Source organism: Anopheles darlingi, chromosome 2 (genome assembly GCF_943734745.1).
Source record: "Anopheles darlingi chromosome 2, idAnoDarlMG_H_01, whole genome shotgun sequence".
Taxonomy (NCBI): Eukaryota; Metazoa; Arthropoda; class Insecta; order Diptera; family Culicidae; genus Anopheles; species Anopheles darlingi.
The window spans coordinates 21,277,092-21,292,091 of NC_064874.1; the positions used below are offsets into that span (position 1 = coordinate 21,277,092).

At 51.5% G+C, this 15,000-nt stretch overlaps 1 protein-coding gene across 1 annotated transcript in view; it reads right to left on the bottom strand.

Moving 5' to 3' along the window:
• LOC125952048 (serine-rich adhesin for platelets-like) overlaps nucleotides 1–15,000 on the bottom strand; it is a 38,155-nt gene that overhangs the window by 7,001 nt on the left and 16,154 nt on the right. The window contains exons 5-6 of the mRNA XM_049681273.1: nucleotides 9,785–9,961; nucleotides 1,597–6,686 (exon numbers count right to left, since the gene is read on the bottom strand). Coding sequence (XP_049537230.1) covers nucleotides 1,597–6,686; nucleotides 9,785–9,961 — 5,267 coding nt within the window. The remainder of the gene's footprint in view (nucleotides 1–1,596; nucleotides 6,687–9,784; nucleotides 9,962–15,000) is intronic.

The window sequence follows — 15,000 nt, forward strand, 5'->3', positions numbered from 1 at the left end:
GCCATCGCCGTCGCCACTTGGTGTGATTCTTCGCCGGTCCGGAATCAACTAGAAAACTTGCCGTTTCCCACCCATCTCTTAATGAGGTTCGGGTACGCAAGGGTACGAGGCGCCGATCGGGCAAACCGAACCGGCTAATGGGCGCACCGGCGCGGCATGAGGCACTTTGGAAGGGATATTTCCGCTACCCAGTGGTTCTTTCATTCTTCGACTTCCATTCCATTTCCACCCTGGCTCCTGGCAGAAAGGGAAGGACTACATTCGGTGTCAAGGATACGCTGCGCGGGGGTTTGTGGCCCAAATCGGGAAGCCACAAACCACCCAAACGAAGATCTGTGTGTTTGCCGCACAAAGGAGGACCCGCAAACGGAACCTTACGGAGTGAAAACTGTAACAGGGAATATAAGCTTACTCCCGAGCAAGTTGGCACCAAATAGTATTTTCCAAACAAAGAGCAACCAAACTATTCATAAACTGCAATGTTGATAATGCAAACCAGTGGCAGTGGTTTTTGTTTCTCTCATTTTTCTCCATTGACCTAATGGGCGTATCGGTCAAAAACCACCCAGAAAGGAAAACTGTCTGAAACTCGCACCATCGTATCGTTTGCATTAGTTATTAAGAAGCGAATTGTAAAGCGAGTAACCGCTTGCCAAGGTGTGCGCCACGTCCAAGGGTACCCATTCCGGACAGCTACTGATACCATGGCAGTTGGTAGCGACAACAAATGGGACGATTGCGTGCCACAAAGGGTCTGTCCTCGCGCATTTGTCACCAGAATATGTTGCGGCTGCTGATACAAAGAACGCTACCTTGCACAGTTCACGGTTGTTTAGGAACGGCGTATGAGCTAGCAAGGACGCAAAGTACTAGAGAAATACTACGCTCTATCTGACCGACCTCCAGTAGTGATACCCGAGATATTATTGTGGAGAGTAATGGCACATTAATCGCTTCATTTTGGAGGTGAAATTATACATAATTATCCTCGTTTGACCTTTTTTTGGCAGAAACTGCGCCTTAGGCTGTAGTAGTATTGTGGTCTCTTGTTGTATGAGAACGGCATTATTCATCTTCGGTGGCCAATATTTTCGCTCTTCTGCTTACTTGGATTTACATGAGTGCTGCGTTTAACACGCAATATTTTTCATAAGAATCCACGGCCTTGGCCTTCTCTTTTTAATCTGCGTAACTAAGAGCAAGAACAGTACAACAGCAGAATGGTTTACAACTAAGGTCCTAGTTGAACCTCCTAGTTGAACCTTAGTCTACCGATTAAGCTAAGTTTGCTAACACGATTTCGACATAAAAAAAATAAATATAAAGACTAAACCAAATCATACAATTCACGGCGGTTCTAACAGTGACTACGTGACACTAAACACACTGCAACAAGCACAATTACAGGAACAAATAGTCCTACTACGTGCATATGCGGCTTAGAAAAAGGAGTTTAGGATCAACAGCAAATGCACATTAAACACACTTAAAAATGAAAACGAGACATATCATCGCATGGTGTGTGTACATGGGTCGTGCAGACGAGTGTGTGTTGCCCTCGGCGAGAGAAGAGTAAAAACAGCATCAGATAAATACCTTCATCGTCGTGCCCATTGACCGGGGTGGCCATATCCTCGTGCTGGGTGCTGAACCCAATCCATCCCCGCTCCTCGATGACGTCGCTCTGGATCGCTGCCTTGCCGCGGCTGGTGGTGGTGTTGTTTTGGTTGTTGTTGCCACCGGTTGTGGTCACGGCTCCAGTGCCCTTGCGGGGCGCCACTTTGTGGGGACTCTTGGCGGGTGACGTGGCCACCTTACGGGGCGAAGCGACCGGTGACTGTAGCTTCGGCGATGCCGATTGCTTCGAAGGACTCGGTACAGCCAGTTTTCCACCGGTATGCACCGGCGTCGTTCCGGCGCTCGCTAGTGGGCTCGTTCCGGCACTCGTTTTAGCCGAATCTAGCAGCTCGTCAACGTTCAGAATCTGGTGGTTCTCGTCGAAACTGACACGGCGCGGTGAGGCGTGGTGGGCTTTCTTGCGCGCCAACGAGGACGACAGTTCCTCGGTCGACGAATCGATCGAAACGCTCGACCGTTCCTCGGGAATTACTTCAAACTTTTGCGTGTACTTGCCGCTGGCTGTACGGCGTGGAGTGGACAATGTGTTACTGCTACTACCGCCAGTAGTAGTAGTACTAGTGCTTCCTCCGCCAGTACCGGAACTCTTCTTTTCCTTCTTCGATGAACCACTGCCGGTGGCCGTCGACGATCGTTTCGAGGATTTGCTTGTGTCGCGCAGATTTTCCGGAGTTTTCACAAACTTCACCCCACCCTCGTCCGGATTGGAGAGTGCCTGCAGCAGCAGATCGGCGATCATCCGGTCGATCTTTGGATTCATGCCCGATAGTGGGCTACCTTCGCGTGAATGATTGCTGCGGCGATACTGCCCGAACCGGTACACCGGCACCGGTATCCGGGAGCGGTTCGATTTGCTTCCACCGCTTCCACCATGTCGACCCCCATGGCCAGCACTTCGCACCCGTACGGCGGAGGGTCGACTGGAGCTACGACCTACGCTGCGCGGTGCACTATCGGCACACTCAACGATCTCGAGGATTTCAATGTGTTTATCACCTTCCTGGATTTCCGTCTTCTGGTACATCCGCCGAGGACCACCCTCAATATCGGGCGTAAGGTCAGCCTGGGGGTACAGCGTCATCTGCTGCACATCCTTCAGTACCTGCTTGCGGCGTACCTTATCGGCCGCCGGTGTCCTTCCACTACCGCCGGTCGTTCGGCCTCTCGTTGAGGGAAGTGTCGAGGATGCCGTAGTCGGTGCACCACTGCTACTGTGGCCAGTGGTCGGTTTAGTAGCCTGACGCCGTTCGGCTGTTCCACCCCACGGGCTCTTGGCTTGTGATTCTTTCGGCTTTCGTCCACTGGCCGCTCCCGCACCCGCACCGTTGCCAGCAGCTGCTCCACGCTCCGTAGTAGCAGTGGACGGTGTCTGGATTTGCATGTTACCCTTTCCATCGATCTTGTACGATTCCAGCATACCCAGCTCGGTTCGCAGTGCGGCACCCTCGGTGGTGCGTTTCTTCGGTTTCATCGCTCGGAACGGTGTAGGTCCCGCGCTACCGGCAGCTTCGGCTCCTCGCGCACCAAATACCGTCTTCTTGATCTCCGGTGGAATGAACTCTTTACGGCTGATTGACTTATCGATCGTACTGATCACCTGGATCGCCGGTTCACCGTAGAATCGCTTCTGCTCGATCATACGCTTCATTTTGCGCTGCTTCTTCAGATTCTCCTGCTCCTGCTTCCACTTCATCAATCGCCGACGATTGTTGAGCCGTTCCTTAATCTTCAGTGGCATCGTATCGGCCACAATGACCCGTTCGTCGATCAACTTCAACCGGGCACTGTCCTGGATCGGCACAAAGAATGCCTCACCCTTCTCGTGCCGTGGTGATTTATCCACGGAACTCGCCGTCGCCGTGTCCGTCGTCGTTCGTTCCGCCGCGATCGCCTTACTGTCCTTGCTGCGCTTTCCTCGGGTAGCCCCCACGGGTGCCACCTTGGTCATCGAGACACCCTCAAAACCATCCAGGCTATCGACGAGACTATCGTCGGAATCGGACACCTCACCATCCCGCGGTCGACTGCGATTTCCACTGCGCGGATCATCGTACTCATCTTCGGCCGAAGTGTTCGAGGACGGTTGCACTTCCATCGATTCGGTACGGGGCATTGCGGAGAACCGGGGTACGACCACGGATCTTGCCAGGCCGGTCGTCGATTCGCCACCATACGTCGAACCCGTCCCGACCTTACTAAGAACCGTGGCCTCCGGTTCCGACGCAACGTCCGTGTTGTCGGACGGATCCGTCTCCAGACCATACGAGGGGAAGTAGTACTTGCCGTTCAGATCGAACTGTGCTGCCATACTACCTTCCCTTCCCGTTACACCATCCTTCCGCGGTTGCACCAGATAGAACCCGTTGCCCGGTTTCGTGCGATTTTTCTTGCCACTCGGATGCCTCGTGTCCTGCTGTTGCTGCTGCTGCTGCAGATCCGCCAGCAAATCCTTCTGTCGATGGCGCGATCGATGCCGCTCATCGCCCACTTCCTCACCCTTTCCACCCTTTGATTCACGCCGGCTGTTGCTGTTATTATTAACGGCATCCTCTTCGTTCTCTTTGTCCACTCCATCACCATCCGGCCGATCGTGACCATCCTCATCGACCGCGAGGCTTGGCGAGCAGCTCTTCCGTTTGTCCGTCGGAGGAGAATTACAAACCACACCGCCACCACCACCAATGTACTTCCCGGTAAGCTTTTGCTTCATCGTCGAGGCCGAGGGTGCCCGTGAAGGTCCACGCGATTCACTGAGACCACCGTCACCGTTAGCGTTAGCGTTACTGTTACTGTTCCCGTTGTTATTATTGTTCTGCCGATCGGCTATTACTTCCTTATCACCGCGTACAGTATCCGTCGGTGGTACCACTTCCTTCACCTCGTTGTGATTGTTCAAATTGTCCTGCAGTAGGTGAGAGATGTACTCGTCGAGCTTACCACCGGCCTCGGCCTTCTTCACCAACGGTACCTCACTGGGCTGCTCCGTGGTGTCACGAGCCTGATCAACACTGCCACTGGCACTACTGGCCGCACTTTCGCTGTCCGAGTCCTCCGATAGGGCACTGAGCGCAACGCTACTATCGTCCTCTTCGTCGTCGTGGTCGTCGACGTCACTAGCGGTTCGGTGCACGTCCTCACACTCCGTTTCTACATTCGTTGTACCCCCGTTGGATTGGTTGGAAGGTTCTGATCGTTGGATGGCTGCTGCCGGATCTGCTGCTCTTCCAGCTGGCGCTCCTGCAGAGCCACCATCAGCCGGAGCACGTTCTCGAGGATGATCGCTAGCACCAGTATGACCAGGGCCGAGACGAGTACCGTGCCCAACAGTCGCGCCACTCGTCGACCAAGCCTCAACTCCAGCGCCATCATTTGCTACCGTTGTCACCGTTGATTGGGGGTCCACTGCTGCCACTACGGGTTCGCCATCACCGGTGGCAAGCCGTTCCTGTTGTAGAAACTCACTCAGCTCACTCTCGTTATCGAGCACCCGGGATGAGGTGACACGGTACGATTGAGAGGCAACGGATGAGATGGAACTGCTGACCGATAGCTCGTCCACGTCGTCACCACCGTCACCCTCGAACTCGACTAGTACACTAGTGGTCGTTGTACTACTGCCGGTCGCTGGTGGCGGTGCAGCAGCAGCAACAGCAGCAGTAGTAGCAGTAGCACCAGCAACTGTATGCACCGGTGATGTTGAGGGCGATTGTTGCGGATTCGGAACCACTACGTCCCTTGCGCCAAGGTCAGCGGGTTGCGAGGAACACATCCGGCGCTGGTGCAACCGGTCATCGACCGTTGTCGGATCGGTCGCTGGCACCCTTCGTACCGTTGCCTGCTCACCGTTGCTACTTCCGTTTCCCTTTCCGGCCCGGTGCTCCCCGTCGAAGCACAACGTATCGTTCGCGTATCGCTGCTGTACCGACGACGAGCTGCTCTGGTCCGCAGCGAAGCCACCGAGATACTGACGCTCGAGCTTGGCACACTCCAGACACGAGCCAGCCGTGCCGGGTGTAGTCGCCGTCGTGGCCGTCGTGGTCGTTGCGCACTCTCTGGCGGCGACGCTGGTGCTGCTATTGCTGCTACAGCTACTACCACTGCTGGACGGTCGGCTAGCGGTACCGTCGCTGCCCATCATCGCACGGTGACCTTCGCTTGCGGGCGGTGCTATGCTTTCGATGCTGTAGATACGGCGCGGTGGCCGACGCGCCGGCGGTGACCAGCTACCGGAGCGCTCCGATCGACGCAACTCTCGGCTCCACATGCGTCGCAGTAGCGTCGTCTTTCGCATCGAATAGTCGCCATCACGAAGTGCCATGCCCACATGGATGGCCCCACCACCACCACCATGACCACAACCAATACCACCACCAACACCACCAGCAGCGGCGGCGACAGCAGGTCCTCCGGCAAGGCCAGCACCAACTCCGTTGATACTAGAGCTACTACCACTAAGAGAGTTGTTAATGTTGTTGTTGTTGATACATCGCAAACTACCTCCGGTGCCGGCAGCTAGTGCCCGGCTCGACCCAATACCATTGCAGAGGGGACTGCAAGGACCCATTCCAGTGATGGCAACACCCCCGGACCCACACTGGAACAGTTGCTTCTGCTGCTTGCGCAGCGAAGCGACCAAGTTGGGGTCCGAACCTCCGGTTGCAATCAGCATCGCCCTCTTCGTCTCCAAACCGTTGGCCTGCGTCGTTGGTGGTGAGCACGGTGAGCCCCATTCACCGTTGGTGGTGACCACACCGATGCCACTCTCGACGCTGCTGCTTCGTGTGCCCGGTTCGGTGCGGCTCACCGTCATCGCACCCGTCGCCGTACGGCGCAGGGCCAGTGACTTCCGGTGCGGTGTCATGGGTGTAGAGCCACCGGTGATCAGCCGGGGCTTGGAGCCGGGACTGCCTATCCCGGGGCTACCGTACGGTCGGCTCAGCCTTAGACCGCCTGCCAGCACGTTCTTGTTCACGACATCGATCACGTTGTGATTGGTGTCGTGCAGGAGCAACGTTTCATCGCTGGTCTTTTGCTGGGCAAGGGTATGCCTACAAAGAGGAAACAAAACAACAACAGTTAAACACAAGACTCGTCGTAGTTTCACGTATTTTATCGTCTCATTCCAGGGGAACTTCTTCATCCATTGATCCTGTAAAAAAAGAAGTTGCGTTGTAATACGTTGTGTGGAAAGGATATCCCATCGGGAGGGACAAGCATTGTGTTGCGTGCGTACGACAACAGTCCCGAATTCGTCGTGGTCGTGGTCAAACGTGGTTCATTCGGACCATACATTTCCCCCTCTACACGCTGTCGCCATACTGGTCACCAGAGTGACCAATGTGTAGGGGCTTCGTTGGATCGATAAAAACGGGCGGACATTCCCTTCTTGCTGGCTTCGTCGCCCGTCATTCGGCTAATCAACTTTCCTTGATTTCACTGGCTGCTAGTGGTTGGACCACCAGCAGCCAATTTGGTGGCCAAAATTAGGCTAAAGGTCGTTCGGTCGTGCGGATTCGTGCGAATTCGTGGGATTGACCTCGCGCCGCACATAAGCGGCACGATTCCACCCCTTATTGCGACTTTGTTTTGCCCTGGGAAGTTTGAAGGACCTGTGCGATGGGCTGGTACTTGCGACTCTCTTCCAACACGAGAGGTATTAACGAGGTGTAGCACCCGGTACTGCTCGTATTCCAACAGAATTCTAATGGAAATAGTTGATCCTCAAGTAGTACAATATTTCGCCTTTTTATTGATCCAAAATAGTAGCATACTTTGGATGAATATTTCAATGTTACATATACGGCTACATCACACACGCTCGAGATGCCAGCGGAATTCAAAGTACTGGCTACCTATCTGACCTTGTGGCAGCTCAACGGATCAACGCGGAATAATGACCTTGTATCCTTCGAAAAAGGGAAAGCCACGGCCAGTCAAGTCATTACCATAGACTCCCACCCTCAAACGTAGCTCGGGGATATCGATGATTGAATCACCTGTCGATACACAGCTGACGAGCCTCCGCGAATGCCCACCGCTTGTGGTGCCGATACCGATATCCATAAATTAAACGACTTGCTCGACGCCAACGAAAGTTCTTCTCCACTTGAACAGTACTCGTCGTCGGTCACAGCAAAGGTTCGGTCGGTCGGTCGGTCGGTGGATCGTTCGTTTCATCGGATGGTAATCACAAAGCTTGCACAACAGTGTAGCAAAAGCGGACGAAAGCAGTAACACCTTCGTGGTGGTTCAATGTCTGGCATTATCCTTTCCTTCGTACATACGTACGTACCTCCGAGAACCCTTCCCTTCGGTTGGCTCCGAAAGGGAGAGAATATTGATTTTCACTAGCCATCAACCCTCGACCACAGGTCCTGTCTGTGTGAGGTGACGTCAGCGCGTCAGCCGGCCAGCGAGTCCTTCCGTCGGTAGCATTTAGATTTGGCTGGATGAAATTGGTAGATGTTTGCCTTGGACTAATCGTATGAGGTTGTTTTAGGTGGTGAACGGAATGGAGGTAGCGAGGGATTCTGTTTGGCGAACCGGACGAATCCGACTTAGATTTCCCACGATGCTGGCCACCGGGCGGTTTGGTTCGCAACAGCATTTCGTTCTCGTTGCTGACTAACCATGTAGCTACCGATATTTGGCCTGACACATTGGGACGCGTATAGGTAGATCCAAAAAAAGTAGTCTTTTGCAAGAGACTTAGCTAGTATTTCGTCATTTTTGCCGACGCTATTCCCTGGACACTCCGTTTTAGTAGCAGTAGTTCTGGTAATAGTTCCGTGAAAAACAATTACGACAGTTTACAATCAAAATTGATTCTATCTAACCTTTTTTAGATTGTAAAATGGTGGATTGCAACAGACAAATTTGAATGCGACAATCCAAAGAACCAGTTATGGGATGAATGGATTGCAGTTATACGTGGAAGCCAAAATTGTAATCATACCTCAAGTAATTGTTGCTACAAACTGCCAAAGTGAAGTATTAATTTGATTGCGCAAGTGTCTGGAATATGTGAGGAATGTGTACAAAACAATAATTTTCATCATTTTAATCCACTTCAGACCATCCTTTCCAGCGTGCGCCGATTGCAGATAAAGAAACTAATGGATGGTTTTGCGAATTTAATGTTAGTGGCTATCCTTGACCTTAACCATGGGTTTCGTGCTCCCGCTGCGTGCTGAGCTGAGCAAATTAGCTCCAAAAGGGGTGGGAGGGAATCAAATGAGTTCTCCAATGTAAATCCTATCGGGCAGAAACTTTCCTTGGCCACGAATCGCTCTCAGGGGGTAACATTTCAGAATTGGCGTTTAATAACTTTTGATCTCTAAAACACATAACAACACCGAGTGTGATACAGGCGAAAATGGTATGATTGAATGGCCGAGCGTCCTGGTCAACGGTTACTGAGAGTTGATGCTGCTACACATGCTATCGCCTTAAAAATCCGGGCAGAGCAGGCGTAGCACATCCCTCGTAGCCACAGACAATTGCAGCTGGCTATCTCAAGCAATCCTGAATGGATTTCGTCTAGCTGCGAGACGGTTTGTCGAGATTTACAACCGTTTGTACCGATTACGTGACCGTTGACGACGCCGTGTGCCTTAGACGAGGAGCGAAAAACACTACCCGTGCCAATGGTCGATGGGGTGTGGGTAGACATACCATGCGTTACACCGTTCGCACCACGCGAAAACATACCCTCCCCCTAAAACCCGAAAAGGGGGAAAAACTAGGTCCATTGGAATGGCCATATCGAACTGGATGTTTAAACAATAGATACTTTATGTTTTTTTTCGATTCTGTGGGACGATCCCGTCAATAATACCAAAACCACCTCCCAGGATTCACGTCTACGTTCGAAGGGCTACCAACGGTACCGTGAACGGTAATTTAACATCTCCTCCCATCGTAACAATGACACTGAGCGTGGTATTGCTGGGCAGCAGGACAGATCCTGTCGAGGAAAGCGAGAGAACAAAAAGTGCGAATACACGTCGCATAACGATATGCATTTCGCACTGGAATAACGGCCATTCCGTGACGAAATAGTGTCGTTGTATACATGGCGTCAATAAAACTCCCTTCGAGTGAGCCGCTGCATCCATAAACAGTCCAACGGTTTTTAACGACTTACTTGCGCATGATGATCTCTGGGACGGAGTAGCGCCTTCGAAGCAGCCCCGGTCCGGGGCTGCCCAAGTTGGTTGCAAACGTTCCTGCGCCCATCCTGAAGCGCTGGTAGCAGCAGCTGTAACTATCGCACTGACTCGATAGGTCCCAATTCGATGAGGACGACTCGCGACTGTCTTGACTGTGGAAAGGGGAGAAGCAAAAGAAATCAATTCAATCAGGTGACAAATCATTCCAATTATGCTCCAACGTGTGGTGGCCGGGACTGCACGGTTCTACCACGGTGACATTGAGAAGTATTTTTATCCTGTGTATTCACGTGCTCGTACCGGATGTGAGAATGGGTGCAATTCCAAGCAATAGCTGTACCGTGGACCGCCGCTATTTAAAGGTATACACAAGCGAATAAATTGTTTTGTCGTAGCTCCCGGAATCGTGCCGGCGGAACGTGGAGTTTTAAAATAACCCGGCCAGCCCCAGACGGCGGCTCATTTTCGTCTCCGCCATCAGACCGGTGCACGCGCAAACGGGTGCAATTCGGCGAAGGGGTCAATGCTACTATGCAGAAGGTCCTTCCTGTCCCGCCGTCGCCAATCGGCTGCATAGCGCATAGGGTTGACACGCGATGCAACTGGTGCGCTGATGGAGCTCGTTCCATTCCGAAAATCGTCCCTTTTTCGCGAAGAATGAAATTACGGTCACATGGCGTGGTGGAGCAAGGAATTTGCTTCTTCAAGATTCATTCAACCGACCGGCGACGCTCAAATTCGTCCATCACTGTACTTGATTAAGCTGGCAACACTGCCGTTGGCTCCAAAATCGTGGAGGCTCTTAAAACTGCTCGACAAAATTTCCGGTTAAAGCGAAGAAAATAAGTATACCGTTGCACGCAGCGCAGAGTGTGAGAATAAAAGTGTTCATAAATGGATCAAACCAGTAGCTTTGGCACAATGAAGAGCTACTACGAAGGCGATCCGTCGTGGGTCTACTATCACGGATCACGAGAATACCATCTAACCCCGAACCAAGCGGAAACCGGCTGGATACCGACGATGACGCCGCCGCCAGACGCAAGCAGCTTCGCAACGCTTTCTTATGGCCAAAGCCAGCCAAGCACACCATCATCGACGTCTAGTAGTGGCGAGTGGGCTCCACAAATGTACAACGTCAACTACGATGTGTATTCGCCGTTTCCCCAAACCGCATCCGTTCCCGTTAGTGGGTATTATCGCGCTCAGAATGACTATGCCTCGAACAATTATTATTCGTACTCGATTGGCCACGGATACGCGGATGCCCCACAGCCATTAGCAACAGGGGCAGCACAGCTAAACCTAGCAACAACTTCAGACGCACCACCAGCTCAGCGTCAATCGGTGATCGTTTCTGCGCCAGAACTTGAAGACATAAAATACGATTTCAAAATGCTTCCCATAACGAACTCGGCACACCAACTGACGGATTATTCATCCGACGACATTGGCCAGCTGGCGGTGGAGCCCATTGTAAAGAAAACGGAAGAAAAACCAGCACTTTACGAGCGTTACTTGCTAACGGCCGCCACTACACCACCACTATCACCGTGCGACTACACCTCTCAGCCGACTCCTATTACGACCACTAATCCCGTACAGCCTTTAGAACTGAAAGCATCAATCGTTCAGCATCCTGCCCATTCGGTTGACGCAATTCTGCTGCAGCCCATCGAGATTCCATCGCCAGTGATCAAAGCCAAACGAAAATCACGAAAGGTGACTGGAATCGGTGGTGCCTCAGGATTGCGCTGCGAAGAGTGTGATAAATCCTTTGTCCGGCCCGTAGGTCTAACGCAGCACAATTTGAGCAAACACTCGGGTGAAAAACCACATGGTTGTGTGAAGTGCGGCAAGCGATTCGCCGATCCGGTACTACTCGAGCGTCACTTCGAGCGTCATCAGGCAAAGGATAAGCCGTACAAGTGTGTCGTCTGCCCGAAACAGTTCTTCTACCGAATGGATCTGGTACGGCACATGTACTTGCACACCGGGGGTGCTCCGCATGCCTGCAGCGTCTGCGGCAAAACTTTCGCACGCCGCGATCACATGCATGCGCACGAGCAGATTCATCTGCGACGATCGCTCCCGGCTAAACAGGAACAGCAACAAAGCTAGCCTTATGCTAACGATTAATACTTACCCTGGACCCCTTCGTAGCCATTTGCAGTTTTTAGTTTATACAAGTTTTCTCTTTATCAATAGTATATTCTGGTTTGACCAACGAATTGAGGTAATTGTCATACCTGCCGTGGAAAGATACGATTTTTTCCAAAGTAATCTAGATAGCACGAAATTGCATTGAAAATCCTTTTAAACATATTTTAAAAACCGCCTTTCGGTCGTTAAGTAATACTTCCAAAAATTTCCATTTCAGGTGGTTGAAATATGAATTTTTAAGACATTATGTGGCAATCGCGAAAAAAGGCAAACACACACAACTCTCGATCGGCCTAGCAACAGATTCAGTTTTTCCATAACTGGAACATCCTTCTTTTAACTCGGGCCAATAACAGTAGGCGTTGCGGTTCTGCTGCAGTATGTCATGCTATCCGCAGGTAATTAAAGGTACAGCAGCGATCGACAGATCCTGAAAATGTTCGCTAGGTAGCGCAGACATCCTTTTTGGGTAGTCCTGCGGGAACCAGTTGCTCGTTGACGCAGTGCAGAATCCTCTGAAGGTAGTGTTGCAATAGGTAGAAGAAGTTTTTTAAGAAAATATGCGTTAAACTATTTAAAGCATCCAGCAGACTCCAGGAAACATTAGTCGGTGCCAGCGATTGACGACGTGCAGTCCATCTGGAAAATTCATTGCTCTCGAGTACAGTGTCTAGTGAAAAGAAATCGTTGAAATAGAGCCCTCCAAAATGCAATCATCCGTCGATCTTGTGTCGAGTGACAATCCGTTGGGAACGTGGAGCAATAATGCGTTTGCGTACGGTGGATTTAGTGATTACAGTGTGCCACCATCGGATTGGCTGAGTCCGTTTCCGACGGAACTGGAATCGAGTCCACTTGGCTACGAGGGCGAACTAGGAGCCAAAGATCTGCCATACGGTGCCATGCAAGGTGGTGGAGGAGGTCCTTACCAACGTATACCACCGATCGAGGTGGCTGAAGCGGACTCTACTCAGCAAAGTGGCCTCTATGCTTCAGCAATAATGCACCACGGTTCCAACGGTGGTCCTATGCACGGATTTAAACAGCAACCTGCAGTCGTCATGCCGGTTCACTATGTATCCCACGGCTTTTATCCATCGAACGGATTGGCTACCTCTGGAGCACCAACACTGACCCAATCGAGCATCTATCCGTCACCGCCCGGATCGGTACCGAAAATTGAATCCGCAGTTAACCACAACCTACCGTATGTGGTGTACATGAATGCCGAACATGTTGGTTCGCCGATGGCGTACGGCCGTCGACATGCCGATACAACACCAATGGCATCGTCGACCGGTGGACAGTATGGATCACATCAACCGGCGAGCGATCTGTACCAACCTTATGCCATACAAACGCCTAACTACGAAGATACCGTCGTATCCGGCGCGACGGGATCGCCTGCTTCGTCGATCGATACACTTCCACCGATCACGCCGAAATACGATGCCTGGCCTCCAGTCGGACATGGATCCGATTCAATCTGTCACGTTGCCGCCACTGGGAAGCACGAATATTTGTCAACCTACAGTCCGTCTTCGTCCATCGCCGCGGGAAGCAGCATCAAAGCGGAACTGCTCTCGGATACGTCGCAGTCGCCACCGCCACAGATCAAGCAGGAGTACTCCACATCGGAACAGCAGTGTTTGCCTCCCTTGGAGAGCGCTTACGAGATGGCACCGGTAAACAGGAACGACGGAGCGATGCTACAAGAGGTTCAGTATAACCCGAAGACACCGCCATCGCGTAAAGCACCCCGCATTACAGCCGATATGGGCCAGCGGTTTGTTTGTCCCGAGTGCAGCAGAACTTTCGCCCGTCAATGCGGCCTCACGCAGCACATCAAGTGGAACCACTCGGGTACAAAGCCATTCCGCTGCTTCACCTGTGGGAAGTGCTTCGCTGACGAGGATACGCTATCAGCTCATATGGAGCGGCATACGTCGACCGACAAACCTTTTCAGTGTGCCGTCTGTCCTAAGGCCTTCTTCCACAAGAATGATCTGCGGCGGCACATGTATCAGCATACCGGTACGGCACCGCACGTGTGCAAGTACTGTGGCAAAACGTTCGCCCGCAAGGACCATTGCCACGCGCACGAGTACTCGCACGAACGAAAGGCACAGCGGCGCTCCGTGAAGAAGGGAAAGACCGATCTTACCAACGAGCAACTGATGGCCGTGCCCGCAGCATCATCATCACCGGTTTCAGCCCAACCACTCAGCGAAGATTGTACACTATCGATGGTACGCAAGTGCGATTAGATACAGGTCTCACTCCGGAGTGGATCTTGGCCAGTGTACCAACGATGTGATAAAAAAGGATACTACGGATAACGCTAAGCGGGCACAGTAGAACATTAGAGCGAGCACTTGACAACGCATGCCTTGGAAGTGCCAACGCAAACGCATACAATGTAACGATAGGGACAGATATGATTGCATCATATGACGATTAAGGCTTAAGGTTTATCATTCCGTTTACTGTACAAAAGTTAGTTGGCGAAAACGGGCTGACTTGTAAATTAACAATTGTTTCACGAATATAGTTGCAAGTGCCGCAGCAAAAACATCGCTTCCTTTCTCATTATGATAAAATAGGAATAATGCTGCTGGTTAAGAAAGAATCTTGAATGTTTCTCCGGATTAGAATGTAAAGCAAAGGCTGGGCGAGTGTTTCTAGCTCAGCCGATCCCTTGAAGAAAAGTAAAAAGTTTTCCCATTAGGTCTTAAACTTAACTCTTCGCCAAAAGTGCTCATCCAACGACGCCGTTCTACTTCCAGTCCTCCAAACAAAGCACTTAAAAGTAGAATGTGTTACAGCTAAATTAACCTTCAACTTTATGTTCTCTCTCTCGACATGGTGACCGTAGTAGACACGGAAAACGCGTTATTCAAAACGTCAGCAAGCGTTGAATGTATGTTACCACTAACATAAAATGAGAAATGTAAATCAGAACGATATAGGAATTATGAAATCCATAAAATATGGTTAAGTGACATGCAAACTATAAAGAATTCATATT